Source organism: Carassius gibelio, chromosome A6, assembly GCF_023724105.1.
Source record: "Carassius gibelio isolate Cgi1373 ecotype wild population from Czech Republic chromosome A6, carGib1.2-hapl.c, whole genome shotgun sequence".
In the NCBI taxonomy this organism is placed as follows: Eukaryota; Metazoa; Chordata; class Actinopteri; order Cypriniformes; family Cyprinidae; genus Carassius; species Carassius gibelio.
In genome coordinates, this window is record NC_068376.1 from 19782781 (window position 1) to 19810704 (window position 27924).

At 38.6% G+C, this 27924-nt stretch overlaps 1 protein-coding gene across 1 annotated transcript; it reads left to right on the forward strand.

Moving 5' to 3' along the window:
* On the forward strand, positions 1 to 27855 carry LOC128015639 (vasoactive intestinal polypeptide receptor 1-like). Its single transcript, XM_052599670.1, has 13 exons — positions 1 to 327; positions 4839 to 4947; positions 18426 to 18533; positions 21944 to 22044; positions 22593 to 22690; positions 22798 to 22930; positions 23587 to 23740; positions 24115 to 24175; positions 24325 to 24394; positions 24725 to 24816; positions 25073 to 25202; positions 25475 to 25516; positions 25935 to 27855. The coding sequence occupies exons 1-13, from the start codon at positions 244 to 246 to the stop codon at positions 26115 to 26117; spliced, it is 1365 nt and encodes a 454-aa protein (XP_052455630.1). The 5' UTR covers positions 1 to 243; the 3' UTR covers positions 26118 to 27855.
* The last annotated feature ends 69 nt before the right edge of the window (positions 27856 to 27924 follow it).

The following is a 27924-nucleotide window of genomic DNA, read 5'->3' on the forward strand; positions in this document are numbered from 1 at the left end:
CTCCTGCCCAGAGTGTGCTGGGAACCCACAGCGACAGGTTTTTTATGAGAAAGAAGATTCAATTACGAATATTACGAGCTTCATACGACATTATGTAGGACATTTGTGCCGAACGGCAGCGAGCAGTATGTTTGGAGACATCGAGACTTCTGGAAAACAGCCAAAGATCTAACAGAGGCTCGAGCGTTATTCGGTTAGACACTAACAAGCCTCATTCTCTCCTATTATACTGGAGTCTTAATTATGTTTCTCTTCAAAACCTGGTCAACTGTAAGACTGGTCGCTGTCTTACTGAGTTTGGGGATTCAGCAGAGCACATGGAAAGCAGTAAGTTATCTACGTGAGATTCTATTATTTAAACATTATTATTTTCATGTATTTTTCTTCACAAGTTTTATGATTATCTTAAGAAAAGTAGTTGCAGTCTGATCATTTGCAGTGTAGCCTGTGGCCACTGTTGTGGGCAGTAGGATGGGGAAAAAATATATAAATATTTCACATGTAAAGAGTGGAATGATAAAGGTTAACAGTGTTATTATGTCCCTGACATAAAAAAAAAATTGTTAGGCTAGTTGTAAACCATGCCCATAGATTGATTTGTTACACTGCATATATAACTATGAAATAATTACAAATACTGGTTAAAATTGAGTATAGCTTATGAAAGCAAAACAATATGTCGACTTCATGATGCATTTCATGGCAAATAGCATTTGCTTTCAGAATCAGGTGAAATTTCCTTGAGATATATTTGCTGTTTGAATGACACATCTTACAAGTTAAAAGTGTTTTATAATGGCCATGACATCAAAGTGCATTTTGAATACTTTTCCAGATTCAGGTGAGATTTTCTTGAGGGAGATTTACATATTTATTTTAAAAGGCATTGCACTGCACCACTGACTTAGAAAATATATAGTGTATGCTGTGCCTGTTTGGGTGACAAATCGTAGTTAAAAGTGTTCATAATAGCACTGCCTCCAGATATAGGTGAGATGTTTTTAGAGAGAGAATAAATATAAAGATAATTTATATATATCTTAAAAGGCATCATACTGAGCTAATGATGTACAGGAAGTATAATCAGTGCCGTTTGATTGCCACAGTGTCCTCTAGGGATCGGTCCAGTGCTATATTTAATGTGCTGATGTGTCACAGAAGTTGATTTGATTAGCGGTACTGACCTGAGATCCCGGCCTTCTTTTAATGATGTTTTGATGACCATTTCCAGTACAGCTACACTGTCATGTTATAACCTGAGCGACAAAATTAGGTTCCGGTCATGAAAATAAGCGTGCAATTCATGTAACTAATTAGCCTCCAATGCAAACTCTATCCAGGTTTACCAAGCCTCTGTGTTAAGCAAATGCAAAGGTGGATCATCATTCCAATTTCTGAGGAGCACAGGCTTCACAAAAAGAGCACAAATCAATGTTGTAATTAAATGTAGTTGTTGTTTGGAAATCACTCTAATGATATGGCGTTCCTTTCCTGAATGGAGGTTCATTTCCTATAATAATGAATCCATGTGACATGTGTTTGTGAGCTTCTTCCTAAGGGCCACTGGATGCTATCTGCTATCTGACTAATAACAGGATTCTTATCTTATTTTTCTTCTTTATTTGTCCTAACTTTTCTGAGCAGGTCACTAGAGCATTTCAGGTTAGAGTGATTAAAGACAACAGGTGTCTATTTACTTGTCTGTTTGAGATATTTAGATATGTAGCCAATGGATTATTTAGCACACTGCTGACCCATTCTTGCGCCAATGATACATTAGTACAAATTTGTGTGGAGAGAAATGGAAGTGGCCTTGGACACCCTTTATTAGCAGATGTGCCATAATTGGTTTGGCTGAGATAGGAGACTTGACCTTTTGGGGACCTTTAGTGCCACATGGGAGCATTCAAATCCTGTGGATTGTTTAATTGAATCCAAGTGCTTTATTGCCCAGGTGTGTCACCAGTGCTGGTAGGATACACCTACTTTTGTTTTCTCTCTTTCTGCATTTCTCTTCTCTCTGACCCTTCCTGGGGACTATGAATGTAACTCTAAGGTCTGTCACTCAAATTAAATTTGTTGGAGTGATGCATCGATGTCTTTTCTCATCTCTATTCCGCTCACAGTTTCTATATGTCCAATTTGAGCCTTGGCCTTGGCTTGAGAAAACTCCAGGAAGATTTGTAGTCTCTGGTTGGGTTTAATATGCTGATTGCATGCAATGTAAATATAGGAAAATAGGTTATTAGCATTCAGCGGTGTAACATTTTTAAATAACCGCAGCAGTTTGTCTTTTCAGATTTTTCCACGCGAATCTCCATCAATCTTTTGAATATGCATACTCTTTATAGATACTCACAAATAGAAAAAAAAAGCAAACTTGGACACAATGTGCATCTGTTTTAAAATAAAATGAGCTCTTAGGAGAGAATTGACTAAACAGTTCAGTTCAAATCAGCATTTTATTCCCTAACTACTAAAAGTCCAGTTTTACCAAGTACAATTTTTATACAAATCATATTTTGATCGAATGCAAATGGAAAATGTCATTCTAAATTGTATACATTCAAATGATAATTGTCAGGTTGTATCTGAGCAATAGATCTGAACAAATCTAATTCTGTAACCATTTTGTTTCGCCAAAAATTGTGTCATATTCAGTTCATTTCGGAGTAATTGTTTTGCTTACCTATATCAGCTCTATAAAAATTCCATACTGCATTCCAAAAATTGCATAGCCATATGAAAGGTTCCTTTCTGACATAACGGTAAAATCTCAATCACAACACTAAAAACCAGCCACCAGGATTGATGCTAATAACATCAAACTCCATTGACTCTCATATATCTTGTGACCAATTGGGACACTTTGAATGTAGGTTCGCTCTGCCTTCTTATTACTCATATTTAGCAGAAGTCAAATGGATTACTTTAACTTAAATTTTGTAATCATATAAAAAAATGGCTATAATATAATCTGCGGAAATATTACCACAGCAGTGTTTTGGTGGTGCACAGATTCATGCACAGCCATGGATATTTTTCCTGTGAGTCCATTCAAAGTGTCAATCAATAACATTCTTTAAAATATGGCAGGTTAACAGCACCCAGCTATTATTTTTTAAGTTATTCATGTTTTTAAGCTTTATCAGATGGGTGTTTTAGGCTAGGTATTTGAAATCAGTTGTCCACCCTGAAGATTCAGCTTGAGATATTCGTTTGTGAGAGAGATATGCAAGACATGTTTGTTCTTTTCTTTTGTTGTACAAATGCACTGCATCTAACCCTGAGAGAACTTCCCTAACTCATCCCCAGTCCCTGCTCTCTTATCTCACCTGCCAGCAGACGACAGAGGTCACCGAAACCAACAGTGCAACCATCTGTTCTGGTTTTGAATTTGGAGAGAACACAAGCACTAACAAGCACTCTTAAGCAAATATACAGGCAAACACGCAAACTCTTCTAAACACAAACAGCCGTAAACACATTCACATAGGCGTTCTCACTAACTGCATCAGCTTATATAGCAAGAACATTCAATTCTGCCTGTTAGCTCAGTGAAGGGGACATAAACGCGTCCTTCACCACTGGATGAATAATAATCAACATAGCTGGAATGTTTATCCTTGATTTCCATGCTGACGTCATACTATTGATTCGATTTACACGATACGACACACAGTCCCCTGATGCGTTCCTCTACAATAAATACAACAATTCACCTTTTTTCTGGTATTGTCATGATTCACCATTTTTGTTTTCCTTTGGAGGTACGCAGGGCTGTTTCAGGAAGTTCTGAATCTGTACTCGTTCCACCGTAATCTCAGGCTCAATCGGATCATTAGCAGTCACCAACCTCTGACTCTCTCTCATACCCTCTCAGGAATAAGTGGGCAGCCATTACAGGTCTTTTTATGCAGCAAAGAGGTGAAACAGAAGCAACTTTCCCTTTTTATGTTGTCGATGAGACAGCATCCCACACATTTTATTATATGTTTATTCTCTCTTTACTGCTATTTCTATCTCTAATACATTTAATTATAGTAAATGATGGCAAGAGAGACTCAAATTGGTTCAGTGGCTGCTTCTATCAGCAATCTTCTCGCTCCCTCAGATCTTCTGAAAAACTCTTCTTGCATATACCTGGGTCTTGCTTTTTCTGTAGCCGCTCCTAGTCTTTGGAAAGGCTTACAGCTTATCTGTGGCTTCCCTTCCTGTTTTTGAATCCCGCCTGAAGACTAATCTGTATTCCTTGGCATTTGGATGAAATGTATGTTTGTGTTGGTTAATGTGTTTTTGTATTGATTGTGTTTTGAGTCATTTCTTTTTATTCTCTTAATCTCTATATTTACTTTAATTTGTATATGTACAGCGCTTTGACATACTCTAGCAGTTTTTAAATGTGCTATATAAATAAACTGACCTTGACCTTCTGAGATTTTACAGACTAATTTTGCGTTGTGGCTGGGATTTCTCGACGAGATGTTTCTAAGTCTCAGTATGATAAATAGTTATTGAAATAGATAAACTGTGTATTTTGAATCTGTTAACCCTCAAAACAACTATTCTGCACCCTTTTATCTTTCCAAACCACATGTGATCTTTTTTTCTGTTGAATGCAAATCTAGTTAAATGAATGTTCAAGCTGTTAGCAAATAATATTTGAAATGTCAGAATTTTCCTGATTTTAAATTTGACTTAATGGCAAGTGACTGAAATTGTGAAATTGCTCTTTAATCAGCTTTTTCTAATGGGCTCAGCATTTTTATGCAGGTTCATAATATGTGCTGCAGTTTGTACTTTCATTTGCCTCATACATTTTTTTTAAACATCATCAGGTGGAAATGATCCATCCAGAATGTGATGTGGTGGCTGAGCATATGAAGGCTCGAGAGCAATGCATTCACACTCAAAGACAAGAGGCCCGCAACAGCAACAATATCACTGGTGAGCTCTCCCATCTGATCTATTATAATCCTTACTACTTTACATCTCTTTGCGACTTTAATGTCTACCCATTTACTGATTGGCAATAGGCTTTTTTTTTTTTTAATATATAAATGACACACTGATTAACATGATTTGCATACTGGGAGTATTTCTGATTGACTAGCAGGCTGAAAAACTAGGTTTACAGTTTTATGCGTTATACTTTCCTATATAAGCCAGGTCAGGCAAGGTATTTAAATGATGCAATCATGTGTAGAGGTTTAAGAGATTAAAGGCAGTTATTCCAACATTAGCTGTTCAATTCTGGCTACTGATGAAGGGTGAGGATCAATAAAAAGGATCAATACAACTACTTGTCTTGTGCTTTCATTGTCAGTGATCAAAGGATAATGAATCATAATATTTTAGGTATGATTCTGTTCACTAAGGTTTTAAGTTACATTAAACTTAATATTTTTTAGTGTCAGGGATCTGCAAGACCCAAATGCAAGTGATCAGATAAGGGTATTTTATCAATGAAAACAGACTGGAACAGCAGGGGGAATTTGCAGTGAAGGGCAGACAACAATATGGGCAGGAGGGACGACCACGGACTCAAGCTTGGAGGAGGCAGCTCCAGAGGAAGGACCAGGCAGGCACACAGGAAACACGTAGCTTTAAGTGAAAATCAAATGCAACACCAGTCTAGTCGCCAGGTAGAGTCTCACAGAACCAGAGACTTAACACATGAGAGGTGAGCTGCTTCCAGAGAGTGGGGGTCAGTAGCCAGGGAATCTGGGTTTGGGAAAGACAGGACAAAACATGAAAACAAGGTGAGACTAAACACCACAACAAGACAAAACCATTGAAAATAAAATGTGAATGAAGCAAAAAGAAATAACCAAAACTTCTCAAAGATATAATCCAAGAGTAAAAACCAAGATCCAAAAGGGTACTGGAATTGCAAAATACAAGAGTAAATGAAAATGTAAATCAAAAGAGAAACAAAATTAGATTAGAGTGCACAAAAAATAAAATAAAAAAATAACTAGACAGAACTAGAGAAGACCAAAAAGGAAATGAGGATATAAAATAACTTTCACAAGATCAGAAGGCTCCATTGTGTTCCAAGGAAACAGGTAAACATCAAAACAAACCAGCAGACACGCAAGGAAAGGCAACCCAATATATGGAGCAGCACACACAAGGATCAGGTGAAAACAATCAAGCAGACATGGGCTAAAAAAAGAGGGTGTGACCAGAGGAAACAAGGAGGTGGGACAAGAGGAGCAGTGGCAGACACAGAGACAGAACCATGTGCTTAGACACAAAACAAACAACAAAACATTAAACAAGGACAAGACTGTCAAAGGAGGTTCCTGACCGTTAATATTTGTTTATATTTGTCTATTAGACCGAGGGAAAAAATTTTTCAGGGAGATTGTTTCTTTGTCTTGTTTTACATTTAATCTGTAAAGCAATTTATGTATAAACACTTTATGTGAAATGTATATATATAACCAGTTGAACAAAGGAGATATTGTTTTTGATTAAGGTAAACTTAATGGGTGATATATTTAAACTCTTCCAATTATTCCAGTATGTGGTTTTCCCTTTTTACTTTTGTCGGTTTACATTACATTCAACAAAACATAAATAAAATATAATTTTACACGTATAAAGTGTTATAAATTAATTTTAATAAAATAAAAAATACTAATAAATAACATTTAAAAGTTAGACAAATAGCCATATAAATAAACAAGATAGATTAGATAGACAATTGGAGGATTTTTAGTTTTATCTATAAGACATAACCTTGGTGAAAGTCATCTTAGTCCTCTACAATTTAAAAGGAAATTACATTTTAATACCTAAAAAGTCAGGATCTCTATATGAAACTGCCCATGTAAAACCTTATATTAAATGTAACTCTTGATTCATTGAACCTTCCATTGTTAAACAAAACTGCTGAACAAAAGAGTACATGGAATATGTGTTCCATTTCTGAGGCCTTTTCACTACTTTGTTTACATTTGAGTTGTTCCAAATGGACTTCCTTGAAGACTTCCCCAGAGTATTATATTGTTTTCCATGAATTCAATGTTGACCTCTGCACCACCCTTAGTAAGCTAATGAAATTATTTCTATAGACAGGTTTGGACACCCAAGTGCTCTCAAATCTTAAACACACATCACAGCAGCAGTAAGGCTTAAGCACATGCATATTCATTGCTGTTTAATATTCAGATTGGTTTATTAAACATAAATGACAGTCTTTTCAGCGAAGCTGCCTTCAAACTCTGGAAGGATTTGACAGTAAATTATTGCACTAAACCCTTATAATTCTGCATATTAGCTGCATGTTGTATTTGTATGTTTTTAGTGATTGTGTAGACTTTGAGCAGAGTTTCATTATCATTAGTCACTGTTGGCATTTAAACTGTATTTAGCAGAGTTTAAACTTATACAATGGGTTATAAATTACACTGAAAATCGATGCTCCTGCATAGGGAAATGTCGTCCCTGTAATTTTCATGACCACAAATTGGCCATAAATTGGATCTGTCTTTGTAATGTAGCAAATTAATAGAAAAATCTATTATAATGAAATTCTGTGCGTATTTGGTCGCTTAAGCTCAACAAACCACGACGAAAAACTCAATATGACACTAGCGAGGTGGCTTTGTACATGCACACTATGCCTGTGATCGCACAGAAAGCTGCGGTAATAAGGAAAACGATGCGATATACACATAGTCCCCCACCAAAATTCAGGACCTGATTAAATATAAATCTACATAGATTTGTGAAATGAACTATGACTTTTCCAAAAACTTTTCCAGACCTGGAAATTGTGGTTTTAAAATTGCATGGCTTTTCCAGGTTTTTCATGATCGTAGGAACTCTAATAAAAGCAACAGATGTGCGCTCAGTAACTTAAACTAGTCCACCAATGTGATTGCATGAATGCTCAGTTAGCTCTCCCTCTTCTATTCACATGCTGGATCCGTTATCCCGCTTTGTTCCGGGACCTTGCAATTTACAAATGAAGCACTGCTCATACCTGCAAGTAAAAGGGTACAACTGAGAAAGCAGCCTCTGTGGGCATGACAAATGTTGATGAAACAAATATATTTTTTAATTCTAGTTAGTTGAGAAAACACCATTCAAAAATTTAGAATACAAAACATAATGAGTGTCCTATAAGCTATTAAGAATAACTGATTATAACTGACAAGAGCTGAGCACCGAATCAGCATATTGGAATGATTTCTGAAGAATTATGTGACACAGAAGACTATTAATGGCTTTGCCATCACAGGAAAAACATTTTACCTTTTAAAAAATATTCAAATGGAAAAAAGTAATAATAATTCAGTATGATTATTTTTATTGTATTTCACATAAATGCAGCCTTATACCAAACATTGCTTTTGTCACATCTTAATTTCACTTAAAAGTGTAAAAAAAGTATATTTTCCGTTAATGGTCATTCAACATATCGTCTCGGTTACGTACGGTAACCCTCGTTCCCTGAAGGACGGAACGGAGATGCCACGTCGGTTGCCGACGAATATGGGATATCGCTTTGATAGACCAATCTACTTCGAGTGTAAACTAAACGAGCCAATGCACATTGGCTTGCAATTATTGCATCCAGCTGCTGCTGATCACTGCGTGAATATAAGAAGGCAGCAGGTGCAATGCATTCCAGTTTTCCGGGGACCTGGCAGCTCAGTTGCGGTACAGCAACCATGGCGACGGGACGTGGTTACCATACATAACCGAGACGTTCCCTTTCAGTCGGTCACTTTCAAGCCACATCGGTGACCGACGAATATGGGATCCCTATCAAAGCACCATGGGTGCTGCCCCTTCCAGTGCCTTGTGCAAGGGCTCGCCTGCGCCCCTATTAGGTGTAGGCCGGGGATCAGAACAAGTAGCTCCACTCACCGTTGTCAAAGCACTACCTCACTGGGTGAGATTGGATAACACTGGGAGAACGTACCCGGTCTGCTTGGAACCGGGACGCTGCGGAAGCCCCATCCTTCCGGAAGAAGGTCTCGGAGGCAAATACACATATAGCATCCGTTTAGGAGTATACGGAGAAATTTGAGGTGATTAAAAACCCTCTTGGGAAGGCAGAAGTCTGCCGGGGAAACACAGGCTCTAAGGCTATACCGTGGACTATTCACATACGAGTACCGCTTAGGTCTCAATATGGAACCCACCCTTCCATGGTTCTCACAGATACATCATGAAGGCCTGGCGTCGGACGTTCTGCCGCGTCCAGCTGCTTAGGGTGATGGAGGATCTCAACAGGGTCTACAGTATGGACACTCTGGAGCAGTTTAAGCAAGCCGACACTAACCGGGGCCTCTCAGTGCCACTACCCGTTTGATGTGAGAACACAGGAGGATACCGGCTCTACATGAAGGCTATAGAACCTAGCGAATGTGTTAGGGGTCACCCAGCCCGCAGCTCTACAAATATCTGTCAGCGAGGCTCCACGAGCCAGCGCCCAAGAGGATGCAACACTTCTAGTTGAGTGAGCTCGCAACCTGAATGGGCAGGGCACATCCTGAGCCCTGTGCGTATTTGGTCGCTTAAGCTCAACAAACCACGACGAAGAACTCAATATGACACTAGCGAGGTGGCTTTGTACATGCACACTTTGCCTGTGATCGCACAGAAAGCTGCGGTAATAAGGAAAACGATGCAATATACACATAGTCCCTCACCAAAATTCAGGACCTGATTAAATATAAATCTACATAGATTTGTGAAATGAACTATGACTTTTCCAAAAACTTTTCCAGACCTGGAAATTGTGGTTTTAAAATTGCATGGCTTTTCCAGGTTTTTCATGATCGTAGGAACTCTAATAAAAGCAACAGATGTGCGCTCAGTAACTTAAACTAGTCCACCAATGTGATTGCATGAATGCTCAGTTAGCTCTCCCTCTTCTATTCACATGCTGGATCCGTTATCCCGCTTTGTTCCGGGACCTTGCAATTTACAAATGAAGCACTGCTCATACCTGCAAGTAAAAGGGTACAACTGAGAAAGCAGCCTCTGTGGGCATGACAAATGTTGATGAAACAAATATATTTTTTTAATTCTAGTTAGTTGAGAAAACACCATTCAAAAATTTAGAATACAAAACATAATGAGTGTCCTATAAGCTGTTAAGAATAATTGATTATAACTGACAAGAGCTGAGCACCGAATCAGCATATTGGAATGATTTCTGAAGAATTATGTGACACAGAAGACTATTAATGGCTTTGCCATCACAGGAAAAACATTTTACCTTTTAAAATATATTCAAATGGAAAAAAGTAATAATAATTCAGTATGATTATTTTTATTGTATTTCACATAAATGCAGCCTTATACCAAACATTGCTTTTGTCACATCTTAATTTCACTTAAAAGTGTAAAAAAAGTATATTTTCCGTTAATGGTCATTCAACATATCGTCTCGGTTACGTACGGTAACCCTCGTTCCCTGAAGGACGGAACGGAGATGCCACGTTGGTTGCCGACGAATATGGGATATCGCTTTGATAGACCAATCTACTTCGAGTGTAAACTAAACGAGCCAATGCACATTGGCTTGCAATTATTGCATCCAGCTGCTGCTGATCACTGCGTGAATATAAGAAGGCAGCAGGTGCAATGCATTCCAGTTTTCCGGGGACCTGGCAGCTCAGCGGCGGTACAGCAACCATGGCGACGGGACGTGGTTACCATACGTAACCGAGACGTTCCCTTTCAGTCGGTCACTTTCAAGCCACATCGGTGACCGACGAATATGGGATCCCTATCAAAGCACCATGGGTGATGCCCCTTCCAGTGCCTTGTGCAAGGGCTCGCCTGCGCCCCTATTAGGTGTAGGCCGGGGATCAGAACAAGTAGCTCCACTCACCGTTGTCAAAGCACTACCTCACTGGGTGTGATTGGATAACACTGGGAGAACGTACCCGGTCTGCTTGGAACCGGGACGCTGCGGAAGCCCCATCCTTCCGGAAGAAGGTCTCGGAGGCAAACACACATATAGCATCCGTTTAGGAGTATACGGAGAAATTTGAGGTGATTAAAAACCCTCTTGGGAAGGCAGAAGTCTGCCGGGGAAACACAGGCTCTAAGGCTATACCGTGGACTATTCATATACGAGTACCGCTTAGGTCTCAATATGGAACCCACCCTTCCATGGTTCTCACAGATACATCATTAAGGCCTGGCGTCGGACGTTCTGCCGCGTCCAGCTGCTTAGGGTGATGGAGGATCTCAACAGGGTCTACAGTACGGACACTCTGGAGCAGTTTAAGCAAGCCGACACTAACCGGGGCCTCTCAGTGCCACTACCCGTTTGATGTGATAACACAGGAGGATACCGGCTCTACATGAAGGCTATAGAACCTAGCGAATGTGTTAGGGGTCGCCCAGCCCGCAGCTCTACAAATATCTGTCAGCGAGGCGCCACGAGCCAGCGCCCAAGAGGATGCAACACTTCTAGTTGAGTGAGCTCGCAACCTGAATGGGCAGGGCACATCCTGAGCCTGATAAGCCAGGGTTATGTCATCCACAATCCAGTGGGCCATCCTCTGCTTAGAGACGGCACTCCCCCTCTGCTGGCCTCCGTAACAAACAAAGAGCTGGTTTGAGGTCCTGAAGCTTTGTGTCTGGTCTACGTAGCACCTTAATGCTTGGAAAGGACAAAGCAAAGCCAGGGCTGGGTCTGCCTCCTCCAGGGCAGTGCTTGCAGGTTCACCACTTGGTCTTTGAAGGGTGTAGTGGGAACTTTGGGCACGTAGCCAGGCCGGTGGCCTCAGGATTACCTGAGAGTCAGCCAGCCCGAACTCTAGGCACGAATCGTCAATCGAAAAATGCATGCAGGTCCCCTACCCTCTTGATGGAGGCCAGTGCAAGCAGGAGCATAGTTTTCAAAGAAATAAACTTTAGCTGAACTGAATGTAAAGGCTCGAATGGGCCCTGCTGTAGTGATTTAAGCACTAGAGACAGATCCCAAGAGGGTATACAGGGGGCCGGGATGGATTTAACCTCCTGGCCCCTCTAAGAAACCTGATGATGAGGTCATGCTTACCCAAAGACTTCATATTCACGGGGTCATGAAATGCAGCAATAGCAGCAACCTGGACTTTGAGGGTGGAGGGAGACAGCCTTCACTCCAGCCCTTGCTGCAGAAAAGACAGCACATCTTCGGGCGTCTTCTTGGCAAGAAGAACACAACTCGACAAACGGGTTCCACTTCAAGGCATAAGTGTGTCTCGTAGACAGTGCTCTTGCGAAAGTGATGGTGTTCGCTACCCCTTGGGGTAGGTCACCTAGAACCTCCGCGTCCCATCCAGGGAGCAGACATGGAGTTTCCAAAAGTCTGTACGTGGGTGCCAAATGGTGCCCTATCTCTGAGTCAGTAGATCCTTTATCAGAGGAATTGGCCAAGGAGGGGCTGTCGCAAGGAGCACTAGTTTGGGGAACCAGGTCCTCGTGGGCCAATACGGCGCTACTAGAAAGACTTGCTCCTCATCCTCCCGGACTTTGCACAGTGTCTGTGCGGGAAGGCTCACTGGGGGAAACGCATACTTGCTTAGATCCCGCGGCCAGCTGTGTGCCAGTACATCCGTGCCGAGAGTTCCCTCGGTCAGGGAGTAGAACAACTGGCAGTGAGAGGTCTCCGGAGAAGCAAACAGGTCTACCTGAGTGGCCTCCAAATCAGTCCATTCGGACAAGCACATGCTTGCATCGTAAGAGACCTTTGAGATGGTTCAAGGCAAGGTGCGCTGCTAACAACTCTAGGCAATTGATGTGCCACTGCAGCTGTGGGCCCTTCCAAACCCCTGAGACTGCATGCCCGTTGTACGTGGCCCCCCAGCCGGTGGTGGAGGCATCCATGTAAACCACAGCATGCCTGGAGATCTGCTCTAGGGGCACCCCTGCCCAGAGAATTGCAAGATCTGACCACGAAGTGAGGGTTTGGCAACAGGCTGGTGTAACTTGGACCCAGTGAGTGCCATGCTTCCACGGCCACGTCGGGACTCTGCCATAAAGCCAGTGATGGAGTGGTCTCATGTAATAGGCAGAGCGGTGTAAGTGCCGCCACGGCTGCCATATGCCCCATGAGCCTCTGAAAGAGTTTCAGTGGGACCGCTGTCCTGCTCTTGAAAGTATTCAAGCAGGCTAGCACCGACCACGCACGTTCCCCTGTGAGGCGTGCTGTCTGTTCGAACAAATCCAACTCCATATCGAGAAAAGAGATCCTCTGCCACGGCGAGAGTTTGCTCTTTTCCCAGCTGACCTGAAGGCCCAACAGGCTCAGGTGCCAGAATCACCACATCCCTTTGCTCACACAACTGATCTCGAGACTGTGCTAGTATCAGCCAATCATCTAAGTAGTTGAGAATGCAAACACCCTGCTCTCTGAGAGGAACGAGAGCTGCCTCTGTGACTTTCGTGAAGACACGGGGAGGCCGAGACAGCACGCAGGTCCAGACCTTGTACTGATATGCCAGTCCTTCGAACGCAAACCGCAGAAAAGGTCTGTGGCGCAGAAGGATGGACACATGAAAGTACACGTCCTTCAGGTCGATCGCTGCAAACCAATCTTGGGGACGGACGCACCCAAAAATGTGTTTCTGTGTCAACATTTTGAATGGTAGCCGATGGAGGGCCCGATTCAAAACTCGCAGATCCAAGATTGATCGTAACCCGCCGCCTTTCTTGGGTACAATGAAGTACGGGCTGTAAAACCCCATCCTCATATCGTCTGGAGGGACCGGCTCTATCGCGTCCTTCACTAGTAGGACTGCGATCTCTTCCCGCAAGACTGGGGTATCGGACGCTTTCACTGTAGTGAAGTGGACACTGCAGAGCTTGGGGGGATGCCGGTCGATCTGAATCGCATAGCCGAGGCTGAAGCCAGCGAGACGGGCTGGGTAGCGCTGACCAGGTGCTTAAAAACCATACAAGCGGGACCAGCGGAACCACAGCCCAACTTGGGCAGCTTGTGAGCAGGCCGGAGTGTGCAAGTGTGAGTAGGGCCTTTGTTGACGCTCTCGAACCGCCCACTGCTGCCATCTGGCGAAGGAGGAGGATGAGTGAGGTCCGGTGCTTGGCCATCCGCAACTCTCCGTGCCCCCCTGGGACCCAGAGAGGGAGAAAACTGCTCTCCTGTCGAGATTTCCTGATGCTCCGCCTGGCCCTCCTCCAGGGGAGGGAGAGGTGCCTACACCTTCCCCCAGAAAGCAGCAACCTCTCTCTGGGTCACCCGTCCTGGGGCCTCTTGCTCTTCTGCTCACCGCCAAGTTTGACGGGGGCCGGGACGGGAGGGGCAGCCTGCCTGCGCCCAGCTCCACGGCACCACTTGGAGGTTGCTGCAGATGCGGCACGTGAGCGGGCGCGGATGCAGGGGGCTGCCCTCAGTGACAAGCAGGCTGGGGCACTGCGGCCGGCGGGCGGGTGGAGGCAGCAGCTGCCCACCGGGGCAGGATGTGTCGGATCACCTCAGTCTGCTTCTGGGCAGCCGAGACTTTCTGGGCCAAGTTCTTGACTGCGTCGCCGATAAGGCCGGTCTGAAGGTAACCAGACACAGCTGAGCAGAGTTATACTAATGCTGGGCTCCGAAGCGAAAAGCTGGAATGCATTGCACCTGCTGCCTTCTTATGCTCTTGCAGTGATCAGCGGCAGCTGGATGCAATAATTGCATGCCAATGTGCATTGGCTCGTTTAGTTTACACTCGAAGTAGATTGGTCTATCGAAGCGATATCCCATATTCGTCGGTCACCGACGTGGCGTTGAGAGTGACCGACTGAAAGGGAACTGTGTATTCTGATTAGATAAATTAATTAATTTTCATACAAATATTTAAATAACTTTTTTATTACTATTTCTTTAGTATCCAACTTGTTTTAGAGGGCTATAAAAAGTGTAGAATGGACATTGTGGATATTTTCCCTGTCTCCTGCCAGACTGTGCACTTTCTTGATGAGCCATCAGCCAATTAGCATTGTCGAGACATAATTTCCTTTAACTTTACAGAGCCATTTATCACATTCCTGCCTCAGGTGAGTGCCTTAAAGCAAGCTGGCTGAAAAACTGAGCTGGGATTGAGATAAATGATAATGCTAGACCTCCTTGGACTAGAATGGCTTTATGGTGTCTCGTTTCCACCTTGACTGACTTTTTAGAGCATTGGCAAATGTGGTTTAGACATACTGAGGTTTTTACAAGTCCGTACCGGGAATCAGTGCAGGTGTAAGTGCTGCCCTTGAGTTCTTAATGGAAACCCACGTTGCTCTGCTTGTTGATCCACATAGACTTTAATTAACACTGATCTTTCGGAGGGGAGGAGGGCAGGCGCCATGCCCCTCTTTTGATGTATTACAGACCAGCATAGGCTTGACACTAAGTTAGAGAGGAAAGAATGATACCAGGACTTATGACCACTTCTTAATGGTCAGCCAATCAGGTGGGTGTTCAGTATAGCATGTTTCCCTGCATGAATTTACTGTCTATGGAGAATAATAGGATATAATAAATATAATGAGAAAATTATACTATGAAAATTGTTTTGAGAAAATCTAAATAGAAAGACCAGTTCAGGTAACTGTAATATCATTGATAATCAGATTTCACATGTGTCATCCATTGTGTGGACCTTTCTGCCCCTCAACAGATTAAGCAATAAAAAAAAAATATCAATTACCACAATTCTGTTATTTATAACATATCAAGATCTACTGGAAGTGATAGAGGAGCCCTTAGATTATATTCATCCTGATAGCTTTTACATCTTGCCCTTGTATGCCCCTTTACACAATGCATCTCGCTGGGAGAGGCATCATTGTCTATGGTGAAAATAAAATGGGTATTTATGTTATCAATATCATATAGAAGGCCATGTTCATGATCATTCTGTCAAGCTGTTGAAAGCAATTGGGAATATGTTTTGATTGTTTGTTTTTTTATATACTAATTTCAGAATGGTCATAACAATAAAACTGTAACTGCAATATCTATCTTCAACTGGCAGTGAACAAGCAGGACTGGAAATGTTGGAATATTTTTAACTGCTTTGTTGTTTTAGGGTATTATCATTAGGGTTTAAGTGGTGAATTAGATGTTTGGTGATAGATCATGGCAAGCTGGTATATATTTGTAGTAACCTAATACATAATTTATTATCAAAAAAAACAAATGCAGTTATAAAAGATAATGGAGCAAGAGAATAAAAGACAGAAAAAAACTGAAATATTTCTGATAATTAGTTATGATTATGAGAGTTCAGGGAAAATAACATATTTCATATCAGGATCAATACATAATATCATATTAGTATAATGCATTAAGGTTATGTGATTGAATACAATGTAAGAGGCACAGCCATTTAGTTGTATTTCAGTGAAATGAACTACTGAGAGCTCTAAGTTCTAAGCCTAAAGCAGTTTGAAAGAATTTGGTTGAATTATGTGTGCGATTAACTTGCAGTTTCTGCCACAGGGTTAAGACTGATTCAGTTACATTGATGGCATTTATGTATCCAATCCATAGCTGTTAGAGCTTCAGATATACAGTATAGGTGCCTAGAACATTCTGCAACATATACATTGAAGATGCGCTTTTCAAAAAAAAAAAAAAAAAAAAAAAACAGAATAATTTTACAATTGTACTCAAAAAGTCTAAGTAAAATGTTTATATTTCTTGAATCATATCTGATAAATCTCTGCTTGTCCTGTCAAAGACTACACAGGCAGTCAGATGGCTTGACCATAAAAAATGTATGCATAGCTTTTTTTTTTTCTCACTAGTGCTTTGATAATGCTTACATTAATGAGGTGGCATCAGGCCTTCAAAGTTTTTCTCGTTCCTGTAGGGACCAGCCCAAGCTTCCATAAATGTCTGTGTGCTGGAGAGTTTCACACTTGTTCTCATATACTTTTCCAGCTCTTTCTATATGACGAGTCTTACTTACTCAACTTAATTGTTGATAAATAATAAAATAATTTAAGATAGATTCAATCAAAAGCTTAATGTTTAAAAAAAAAATGCAGCATCACACCATTGGATAAAATGATCTACCAACGGACCATGACTCCAATCTGACTCAGTGAAGAGAGACACGATCACAGAATCATCTGCAAATGTAATAATGTGTCTCCCCTCAAAAACACTCTGACAATTATCAGTAAATAAAGAAAACAAGAGAGGGGACACAACACAACCCTGTGGGGTTCCAGTCGAAGACAACAATGCATTGGACAACACCCCATTAACACATACTACTCTTATCTCTCTCTCAAATATTTCTCCATTACTGGAAAGGCTGGGGTTAATGTCAAGTGTTGTTGTGGTCTACTTAGATGTGATTAATGAATAAATCATTTTAATAACATTATTATTATTGTTATATGCATAAAGTGAGAATATGGTAACGAGAGAAAAGTAGTTGTAAGAGAGTAAGAGACGGAGTTGGTTTATATCAGAAAATGCTTTGAAAAGCTGAAGCAGGCTTTAGTTCTGTCAAGAATTTTTATTAACATTATTGTGGACCTGCTGGATTTCAGCCACAGTTTTTAGTGAGGATGAATCTGTTCATCAATTAAATACCTATTTAGGTGTCATTGTTAGGGCTATGTCAGTATTATTTATATAATACATTAGAATTTATTAATATTTAAAATTAGTAGTGTTTTGTTTGTTTTCATAGTTTTGTTTTGTTTCAAACTTTTCATTAAGCAAATAAATTCTGAAAAATGTAAATATTTATATTTAGCTAATTTATTTTTAAGTCAGTTTTTGTTTCATTGATTTAAGTAATTATATGTATTATATTTCAGTTAGTTGCCAAGGCAACATTTCAAATATAAGTTGCTGTTTTTTTAATCTAATAATTATATTTATATTATTTCTGCTTTGTATGAAATAATGGAAACAATTTTTAATAGGTACAGTTTTAGTTAATAACAACAGCGTGTCCTTATGCGTATAATATACTGAGGATATAGATATGCAAGCAGCAGAAATAATATCTGTTGCTTAGACGTCGCAGTCATATGTAGTCATGACCAGATATGATCCCTGTGGCTCTCATTACGCTCAAAGTCTTCTTTATCCATCCAGCTTCAGTTTCCACAGTTCTCTTATATTCCTCAAACAGATGCTCACCCGTGAAGACTGTAGCTTATCTAAACCTTTTTATCAATTCTGTGCGTGAGTGTCTATGCCCTCCTTCACTCTCTCTTGCCATGTTAATGTCCATCATCTGCTTTTCTGTGCATCTGTTCCTGTCAGTCTGGCAGAAGACCATCTATCTATCTATCCAGCCATCCATTATCTATCTAGCTATCTAAAGCTACTGTATCTATCTAATTAGATTTCACATAATAACTCAAATATCTTCCAGAACAGTTTTAAGGTAATATTTGATGTGTCTGTTTAATAGTTATTTATTTGTTTTCGTGTATCTCAGGGTGTCGTACCGAGTGGGATGATTTTTTGTGCTGGTACAGGGCAGAGGTCGGACAGGTTATCAACATCTCCTGTCCCGAAGTGTTTCAGTTCTTTGTGATTAATCATGGTAAGCTACTGCTATCCTATGCACCTTTTTATCTTTATTTTTATCTTTATTATTATTATATTTTTGTCCCTGTTATCAAATTTCAATGAGAAACACGTTTTTTTTTTTTTTTAATCTCATTTTGAAGACTGAATTTACTGACTGAATAAAATTGTATTTTGGTGGATTCTGACCACATAGACAATATTATGAGAACCCTGAGAAGCAGTCAACATAATGTCATTTTAAACCACTGCCAAAAACACACAGTTTCATCTTTTACAGCACATTCAGTGCCAGATCTCACCCTTTGGCTGGTCTCTTGCGTGCACTCAGGCACAGCGATTGGAAACACAAACTGTTTAACAGTCTTCTCTGACACACCAACCCAGGGCAATAAAAGTGTCAAGACAAACACACACAGAGAAACATCATGAGTGTTCCGTAAATTCATAGCTGGAGCTCTGAATATCTGGATATCATGTTAACTAAATTTAATAGTTGCTAAGGGAAACTGAGTGTATTTGTTTATTTCTCAATGTCTTTCTATCATGAGAGCAAGAAAATTGTACTCATGATTGCTTATAAATGTTGTCTGCGGGAAATTGGTAGCAAATTTAACCTACTGTGTATTAAATATCAGAGTTCCTAATCGGTCACAAGATGAGAAATGTCAAGCAATTTTACCATCCTGAACGCAAAGCTGCTGAATGATGTGACAATCACCACTATTCCCAATATTCTGGATGGGTTATTTTAGTTATGAGGAGCAGGATTTGGGGCCAGTGAGATTTCAGGGTGGGCAGAGCTACCCTGAGGACAATAAAATTATCATTATTAACTTTATTGTGTTTATGAAATGACTATGACATTTATTTAAAGTGCATTTTTATATTAGTCTAATAGGAAATTATAGGTTAAACATTTAGTTTTTCTTAAAGCAAATAACACTCACCATAGAAGAAAATTAATAGAAACATTTAGTTTACATAGCATTTTGAGAGTGTTGATGTTTGGAACACAATATGATTGTGGGTTTTATAAATTTTTCTGGTGTTTATTTTATTTTTATTTGTTAGTACATAACAAAATATGATGCCTATTCTGTTGAAGTAGTTATTACTTTTAATAAGCAAACAAATTGAAATTGACTAACAGTAATATATATATATACTTATCTAGCTTTAAGTAACATTTTGGCTGGAGAAAATATTATAAGTATGGTAAACTGACAAATGTTTATTTATAAAATGTATACTTTTATAACATCTTTATTTATTTACTTTCAATTAATGTATTTCTCTATGTGCAATCCAAAATTTGGCTGTAATAAATTTGGGGGTTTATTTTTCAGTCCACCATAGGAAGTAGGAGATAGACATAAGTTACGCACATTGGCATTGAAAAACATTTAACAATGATGAACCCGGCATATCTGCTCCAGGCCTTTTTAGAAATCAATAGAAAGGTTGTGGAGGCTAAGAAAAATCAACACACTCATGATGACAACTGCTATCTGCATCATGCTGTTCTTCCATCCCCCACACACCTCTATGAATACGCAATACGCAATGGACCTGCAGATATCTACATCACTCTCTTCCAAATCTTGCTGAAAATGTGCCAAGAAAATAATACAAATATTAAAAATCAAAGCAGGTTAAAGCAGGCATTATAGCAGTGGCTGTTAGCGCTGGTTGCTCCATCTCTTCAATCCCTTTAGACCAATGCCTGACATCTCCAGCAAAGAAAGCAGCAGCGGTCAGGTCCTCACTACTCTGTCTTCCCCCACTGTGGCTCCAGGGAAATAGACTTATAGTACATGATGAACTGTGCTTTATGGTAATGCTAGAAACAGCGGGTGGAATGAATTCCTACTGGCAAGCTAGCACTGAACCACCTACTTAGAAGGCTTGCAGAATGGCCAAGATAAGTGTAGGTGAGGAGACAGGAGGTTATAGGTTAGCTGTGATATCAAGCCTTACAGAGTTAACTAAGGAATAGTCCAAATGAAGTATACCACGCAAATGCATTCAGAAGTCTGAGCTTATTTTTAGGCTAGTTTTTCCATCATTCCTCATCATACCTTTTGCTTTTTTTTTTTTTTTTGTAAAACATTTTTAAGAGTGACTAGATTTACAATTTGATGTTAATCATATTAAGATCATATTTTAATTTAGGATTTTTAGAATTGTAGTATAATGAAGCTGGCGGGAAGCAGATGTTGATGAAGGCATAGAGCACCCAAGTGCAGTTATTTACAATGATACAGATCCAACAAACATGCATATGAGCCAAATTCTAGATAGCAATATTAACATTAACATGGGACAGCTTAACATAGTTCAATATGTGAAAACACTGGAACACTGTCAAGACTATTGGGTAACCACATGACAAACAAAAATGTCAAAACATGAAACAGGAAACAATACATGACTGAAACCAAAGACATGATTCTCTTCATGAACTGAAATCATGAGACATGAACAAAAATCTAGACAGATGTGACACAAAGTGTACTTCAATCTCTTCCCTTGGAGTCTTCCTCATGTAGTTTCCCAAAAATGTTAATAGAAATAAATGCAAATTATATTAAAAAGTACCATGTTGAATTGTACAGTATTTAGAGATTAAATACAACACACTTCATTAAATACCTTGCAGGTTAAACATTTAAAAAGGCAAAAAATAAAATTATATATACATATATATATATATATATAGTGAATGCTCACATACTCTATTAGTAATCACCTCACTGGACTGACCCTTTGGGTTTACATTTCATCTCACTTTATCTCAGTAACTACTTTGTAATTAGACACTCTACTCACAGAACAAACTAATCATGGATGACCGTGCATTTCTACAACCCTCTTCAAGGACTCAGCAGAATCAGATTTATCAGGTTGACCAAGTTAGCTGTGTCCCTTAGTGGCTGGTGGCCTCAATACATCAACTCCTGATTTAATAGAATGTGATGCTGCTTATTTTAAGAACTATTTATTATATATATAAAGCTGATTGGTTTGATTCATCTGAGCTCGCTATCCAAATGCTTTAGCAATATTTCATGAAATGTAAAAAAGGCATAAGCAGACTAATACAAATATAATCCTTTTACAGTCAAATGTTACTGAGAGTTACTGTGCATCACTGTAGCAGAGAGTAAAATGTGAAGTTATGGAGCTGAAACAGTAGCTTTATATATCATTTCACAATGTGGCATAAAATCTAGAACAAATGAAAACTTTACATTTTTTTTGACTAATTACAAAGAAAAGTTCTAGACATATCGGTTACAAGCAATGTAATGAGCAGCTGTTGCTATCTGGTGTTTTACAAGTCTCTTTGCAAAATGATGTGTCAAAATGTAACCTGTAAAACGTTGAATGCTGATCATTATGTTCAACATTATTTTAATACAGGTTTCATAATTAGGAATTGCACCAAGAGTGGCTGGACCAAAGTCTACCCATCCTATCAGAACACTTGTGAGGTTGTGGAGGATGTGGAATCAGAAACTGAGGTGAAAACTTTACCACACACAATACTGTACACATCCTCAGAGAATTTTGGTTTTTGGGAATTTCTCATTTACTGCACTAGAGGTTGTGGCACAAATAACAAGCAACGGAATGAAGAAATTGTATTATTTAATATAAATTTGTTTATTTATTTTGCTGCACACTATCATTGGTTAAAATAAAAAAAAATCTGATATAAGATCCATGAAATTTCAGACCTTATGGTATCTAGCCTTTTTTTTTGGTATTATTTTTAATGTAAGATCATTGCATAAAGTCAAAACCCTGTTGTGCAACAACAAGCTAAATTTATTTCTGCATAACAATTTCACAAAATCAAACTGGCACATTCAGTTCAGTGAACAACAGATTTATGAACAATCTACACAGATATTGTCTTTGTCAAGAATAAGCTTTAAGAACAATAAAAATGTTTTGTTTTTCAAATCAAATTGAAAATAATTGCTGTTTCTCTGTTATATCTCTTGATAAAATAACTAATTCTATAACTTTTCCTTTTTTTTTTCTTTAATTTCTTCCTATGCTCCAGACCACATATTACTCCACTTTCAGGCAGGTGTACACTGCGGGTTACGCTACCTCTCTGATTTCCCTCATCTCTGCCATCTTTGTGTTCACAGCCTTCAGGTACATAAAGAATCCTCACAAAGCTCATGCAACCAAACACATTTTATAAATGAATCACTGAGAGGTATGTGACCATTTGGCAATCTGTTTGACTCTGCCCAAAACAGGAAGTTCCACTGCACAAGAAACTACATTCACATTAATCTCTTTGCCTCCTTCATCCTGCGAGCCAGTGCGATCTTCATCAAAGATGCAGTTCTCTTTGGCGATGACAATCTGGACCACTGCTTCATGTCAACAGTGAGACTCACCAGCTCATCAGCTGTCACAAGCTCATGCTGAATTAGTTTTTTATAGACGTCATTCCAACGGATAACCTAATGCATGCTATTCAACATGTCAAGGCTCATGTTCCCAATCAGTCTTGTGGTCAGTGAACATATTAGCTCACAATGTATGATGCTGCAGCATCTATCTGGAACAGAAAATAAGTGTCTAAGCTTTACGCCAGTTTCTGTCAGCACAGTGACACTAGCTTCATATTTTCTGCATCCTCTCTTCTGCCCCTGTCAGTATCATCTGACTCATCGGTGCCTTAAAGGCACACTTTTCAAGATCTGCCTCTGCTAGAACTCACAAACACCTTCTTTGAAGTACAAAAAATACTTCTTACATAGCTAACACTCTTCTTTAAACTTCTCTGTGATGCTATTTGTGCTGTTTCTTATCAGCGCTATTAATTCAACTACCCTAAAATTAAATGTCTGAGCACTGCAACAATATCATACTTTCATTTGCAATGCGTAGGTCTTAAAATTTGCTCCATGCTGTGGCAATTGCCACTCAGACAGTATGTTTTATATCTTCTGTTAAAAGATATGTATTCTAGGAACATATTACCTCTTGACAGAGCAATTATAGCACTAATACTGAATTCTGAATGTTTTCCTCTTCAGACCTCTTGCAAGGCGGTGGTGGCTTTCTTTCAGTTCAGTATCCTGGCTAACTACTTTTGGCTGCTGGTTGAGGGGATGTATCTACAGACTCTTCTAGCTCTAACTTTTGTCTCACAAAAGAAGTATTACTGGTGGTACATACTTATTGGCTGGGGTAAGTGTGGGTACTATAGAAGATACTTAGGAACATATTGTTATATGATATATAATGTGATGATATATTACTAATTTACTCAAAAAATTCTAATAATTGTGATCTTTTTACATATAAAAGTAGTAATATTGTGATTATATTGTGAGTTTAGGTAATCGTGGCCTGTATTATGTATTATGTTCCATTGGTGACACCTGTAGGCATGAAATGGAAAATAAACTTTTTTTCCCCTAAACATGGATTTTTATAGGAAATCGCAGTATTAGATATGAATACATGAAACCTTTTCTTGATTCTGTGTCAGCATAGTAACAGACATGTTTAACAGTTTGATGAAATTTGATTCATTTAGTTTGGCTGTCTGTGTCCTGTAGGTCTACCGACACTAATACTGACCATCTGGGTTCTAGCAAGGAATTTTTTTGATAACAGAGGGTAAGTCTAGTTTGATCTTAACCCTTTAAACAAGTGTTTGATACTGATATTTGATGTATAGTGATAAATACTGAAAAATAAATTTCAGTGCTGTTTGCGAAAGTGCTGGTCTTCTTCGAAATAATCTTGAGCTCATGTGAATGTTGTAGGTGCTGGGATGACACAGATGTTGCTTACTTTTGGTGGATTATCAAAGGACCAATCACAGGGTCTCTCCTGGTAAAATACGGCTGATTTAATATAAGACCACATCTGGAAAATAATGGAAAACCTGGCTGCAGTAGAATACAGTATAATTTTTTTTTTTTTTTATGTGCCAGAATTGTGCAAAATCAAAATAACATTTTCTAACATCTGAAAGTAAAGCTAAAAAGTTATGTAGGACAGTCTCTAATGCTCTTAAATACTTACATTTTCTTTTGCCCTAGTCATTTTGATTGTTTCTTTCTGAATATTTGAAAACACAGTATGTTGAGGTGTAGTGTTTAGTAAAGCTTTTGCCTTCATTTATTATACAGAAACACCTTCTTTTATTTTTTTGATCTGTAGATCAATTTCCTCATCTTCATAAATGTGATCCGGATTCTTGTGCAGAAGCTGAAGTCTCCAGGAATGGGTGGAAGTGATACCAACCACTTCATGTAAGGAATAAAAAGCACACTCAAAACAGAGGCAGCAAATAATGTAAAAATCTTTGACTCATACTGTAGACAATTAGCAAATACTTGAAGATCTGCGCACATGCTACTGAAGTAATGGATCATTGCCATGTCGAAATTGATTTACTCCCACACACAGCATGCTGTGTTAATTTACAGCCATCACAGTTGCTCAATGAAAAAGCTTGCTCCCTCCAAAATGTACATTCATTGTTTTCAACTTTATGCATACTTGTAGGAGACTGGCCAAGTCTACCCTCTTCCTGATTCCTCTGTTTGGCATGCACTACATGGTTTTTGCCTTCCTGCCAGAGAACACAGGAGAAAACGCTCGCCACTTTCTTGAACTCGGCCTGGGTCCCTTTCAGGTGTGTACAGCCCAGCATCGGTGGAATTCACAGAATACTAATGCTAATCAGTTGTGGAACTGTCTGATGAGCAATATTTTGATATCTCAGATTATAAATGATAATTTGTGTCATATATAAAATATGTACAGTAACTGTATTGATTGAGTAAATGTATTATACAGTATATGTCTGTAAAGTATTATTGTCAACTAGTTGATGTTTGACTGAATTGAGATGTACTGTAATGTGCCCAGTGACTGACTGTTATACTGTGTTTCTGTACATCTCAGGGTTTTGTTGTGGCTCTTTTGTACTGTTTTCTCAATGGAGAGGTAAGCCACTAGTGTTTCCTAATAATAAATAAATAAACTAATGTTCAAAAGTCTGGAATAATTAAGATTTGTACAATGTTTCTGAAAGAATTCTGCTATACTTCAGTTACAGTTACAGTTTATTAAAACAGTGTGCTATTGAAGACTCGAGTATAATCAGCTTTGCCATCAGAGGAAGACATGACATTGTAAAATGTATTAAAATAGAAAACATTATTTTATCGATTGTAAAAGTATTTTTTAATATTACTGTTGTACATTACTTTTCATCAAACAAATGCAGGCTTGGTAAGCATAAGCGAGACTTCTTTCAAGAACATTACCAAATCTAATCTAAACATTTGACTGGTATTGTATGTGTAAAACAGCAAATACATCCCGCTTTCAACAATGCACATACATTTGTTTCTGTTTTCAGGTACAAGCAGAAGTGAAGAAGAGACTGTGGAAGTGGCAGACACAAAATTATTTGAGATACAGTAAGAGAAGACGAACCCTCTTTACTGAGAGCAGCACAGTCACACAAATCTCAGTTTTAGAGAAGTCCAGCCCTAAGGAGCTGCCCTTAACTGAGTCCCACAACAGTGTGTCATCTGTCTGAAAATCAAGCTTTACATTCCTCTCTTTGTCTTTCAAGAAACCTCTTAACAAAGGTCCTCCATTGAGGTTCACTTTACCCTGATTAAACACACCTGCCTGTAGTTTTTCAGTAATCCTGACTACTTTGATGGGCTTGTTTAGGTGTTTCTTTGTAGATTGTAGTTAAAGGACACATAGGCCAGGTTTGAAGAACCATGCTCTAAAAGATTAAATTCATTGAAAATTTTCAAGTACATGCCAATTCATACAAAAATGTGTTGAAGTTATAATATGGTTCAAACATATTGTTTTTTCGACACATTACTGAAACAAGCTTTCAAATTGATTCTGATACGAAAATACTCTCTATTTTTTATCACAATGCAGAAGCACAAACCATGTTCTTTAGTTTCCTCTACTAATTTAAATCAGATGCGCTGACTACTTACAGACCAAATTAAAGGGACAGTTCACCATTTTAACCCCCACCCACAAAATAGCAGCTTGCCTTCTTTAGCAAACGATGATCATAAAACTGATTTCTCCATAATTTGTATTTTTCACTCCATTGTTTGTCAGTTGAGACATATTGTCTGCTTGGCTTGAAAGTTGAGATTGCATAGATATATAAATGTTAAACAAAGCTAATTGCCTTATAAGAAACAGAGACCTCATTTTGGATTATCCACAAACAACAGCTAAAGTATTTTCATATTCATAAATGCATATTCATAATCTGTTTAGTTTTTTTTTTTTATCGTATATTTCAAGGCGACATATTGCACAGTGCACTGGCCCTGTATATATATAAATAAATGTAATATTTATACAGGGTGTACAAAGTATTTTTCTTGAATAACAGGTATTTTCAAGATGTTTTATTCATTAAAAACTGTTTAAATGTTTCAATTAAATAAATCATTATGATTTATTGATTGTGTAAAAGTTTTATTGGAAAATACATGAAAACAATCAGTCTTAGTACGAAGAAAAGTAAAAAAAAAAAAAAAATATGAAGATGATTAATCATATTGATTATGACTATTATAATGAATAAGACGGTTTTGAAAATGGCCTGTTTAAGAATCCTTTTGCAGTGCACACATCTGGAGCACTAGACTGTAAAGTTTCTTGTTTGGTAGAAATGTTATCTTGTCTTATTGTTGCTAAGTGTGTTTGTGAATATATGCTTACTGTATAAATTTTACTTGATGTAGTATGTTTGCCGACATTTGTGCTCTGTTATTTGGTGTTTTAATTATACATATAAATTCATAAATTATAAATTGAATCATATTGACATCTATTTTCTGGAATAACAATTCTAACATAATTGGTTTGGATTCACAAATTAGTAGTGATATATTTTGATGACTCTTTAGCAGTTATATACTGAATCTGACTAAACTGATTCTATATGCTTTTAACATATTTATTATTATATATTTATTTTATTTTATCTTGCAAAATGAGTGGATACAATATGAATTGGGGACCATGAATTCAAAAGCATTCAAAAAAAAAAAGAGGACTGTGAACTTTCTTACATATGGTTACAGCTGAAATGTATTTATTCTCTAATTGTTTTTAAAGTTGAGCTGTATATTGTCTTTTTCAGCTTGTGAAAATGTTACCCATTCAGATAACAGTTGTCTTGATTGTACGCATTGTTGCTACGTTCACCAACCTGCCTTAATGTATTCAGATGTGTATTAGCTTTGCTGAATGTTAAATGTATGGAGTAAATATTTTTATTATGTGCTTTGTGACGTATTATTATCATGGTATATATGTTAATGTGCAGCAATTATCTTAATGGTCCTGGTAAT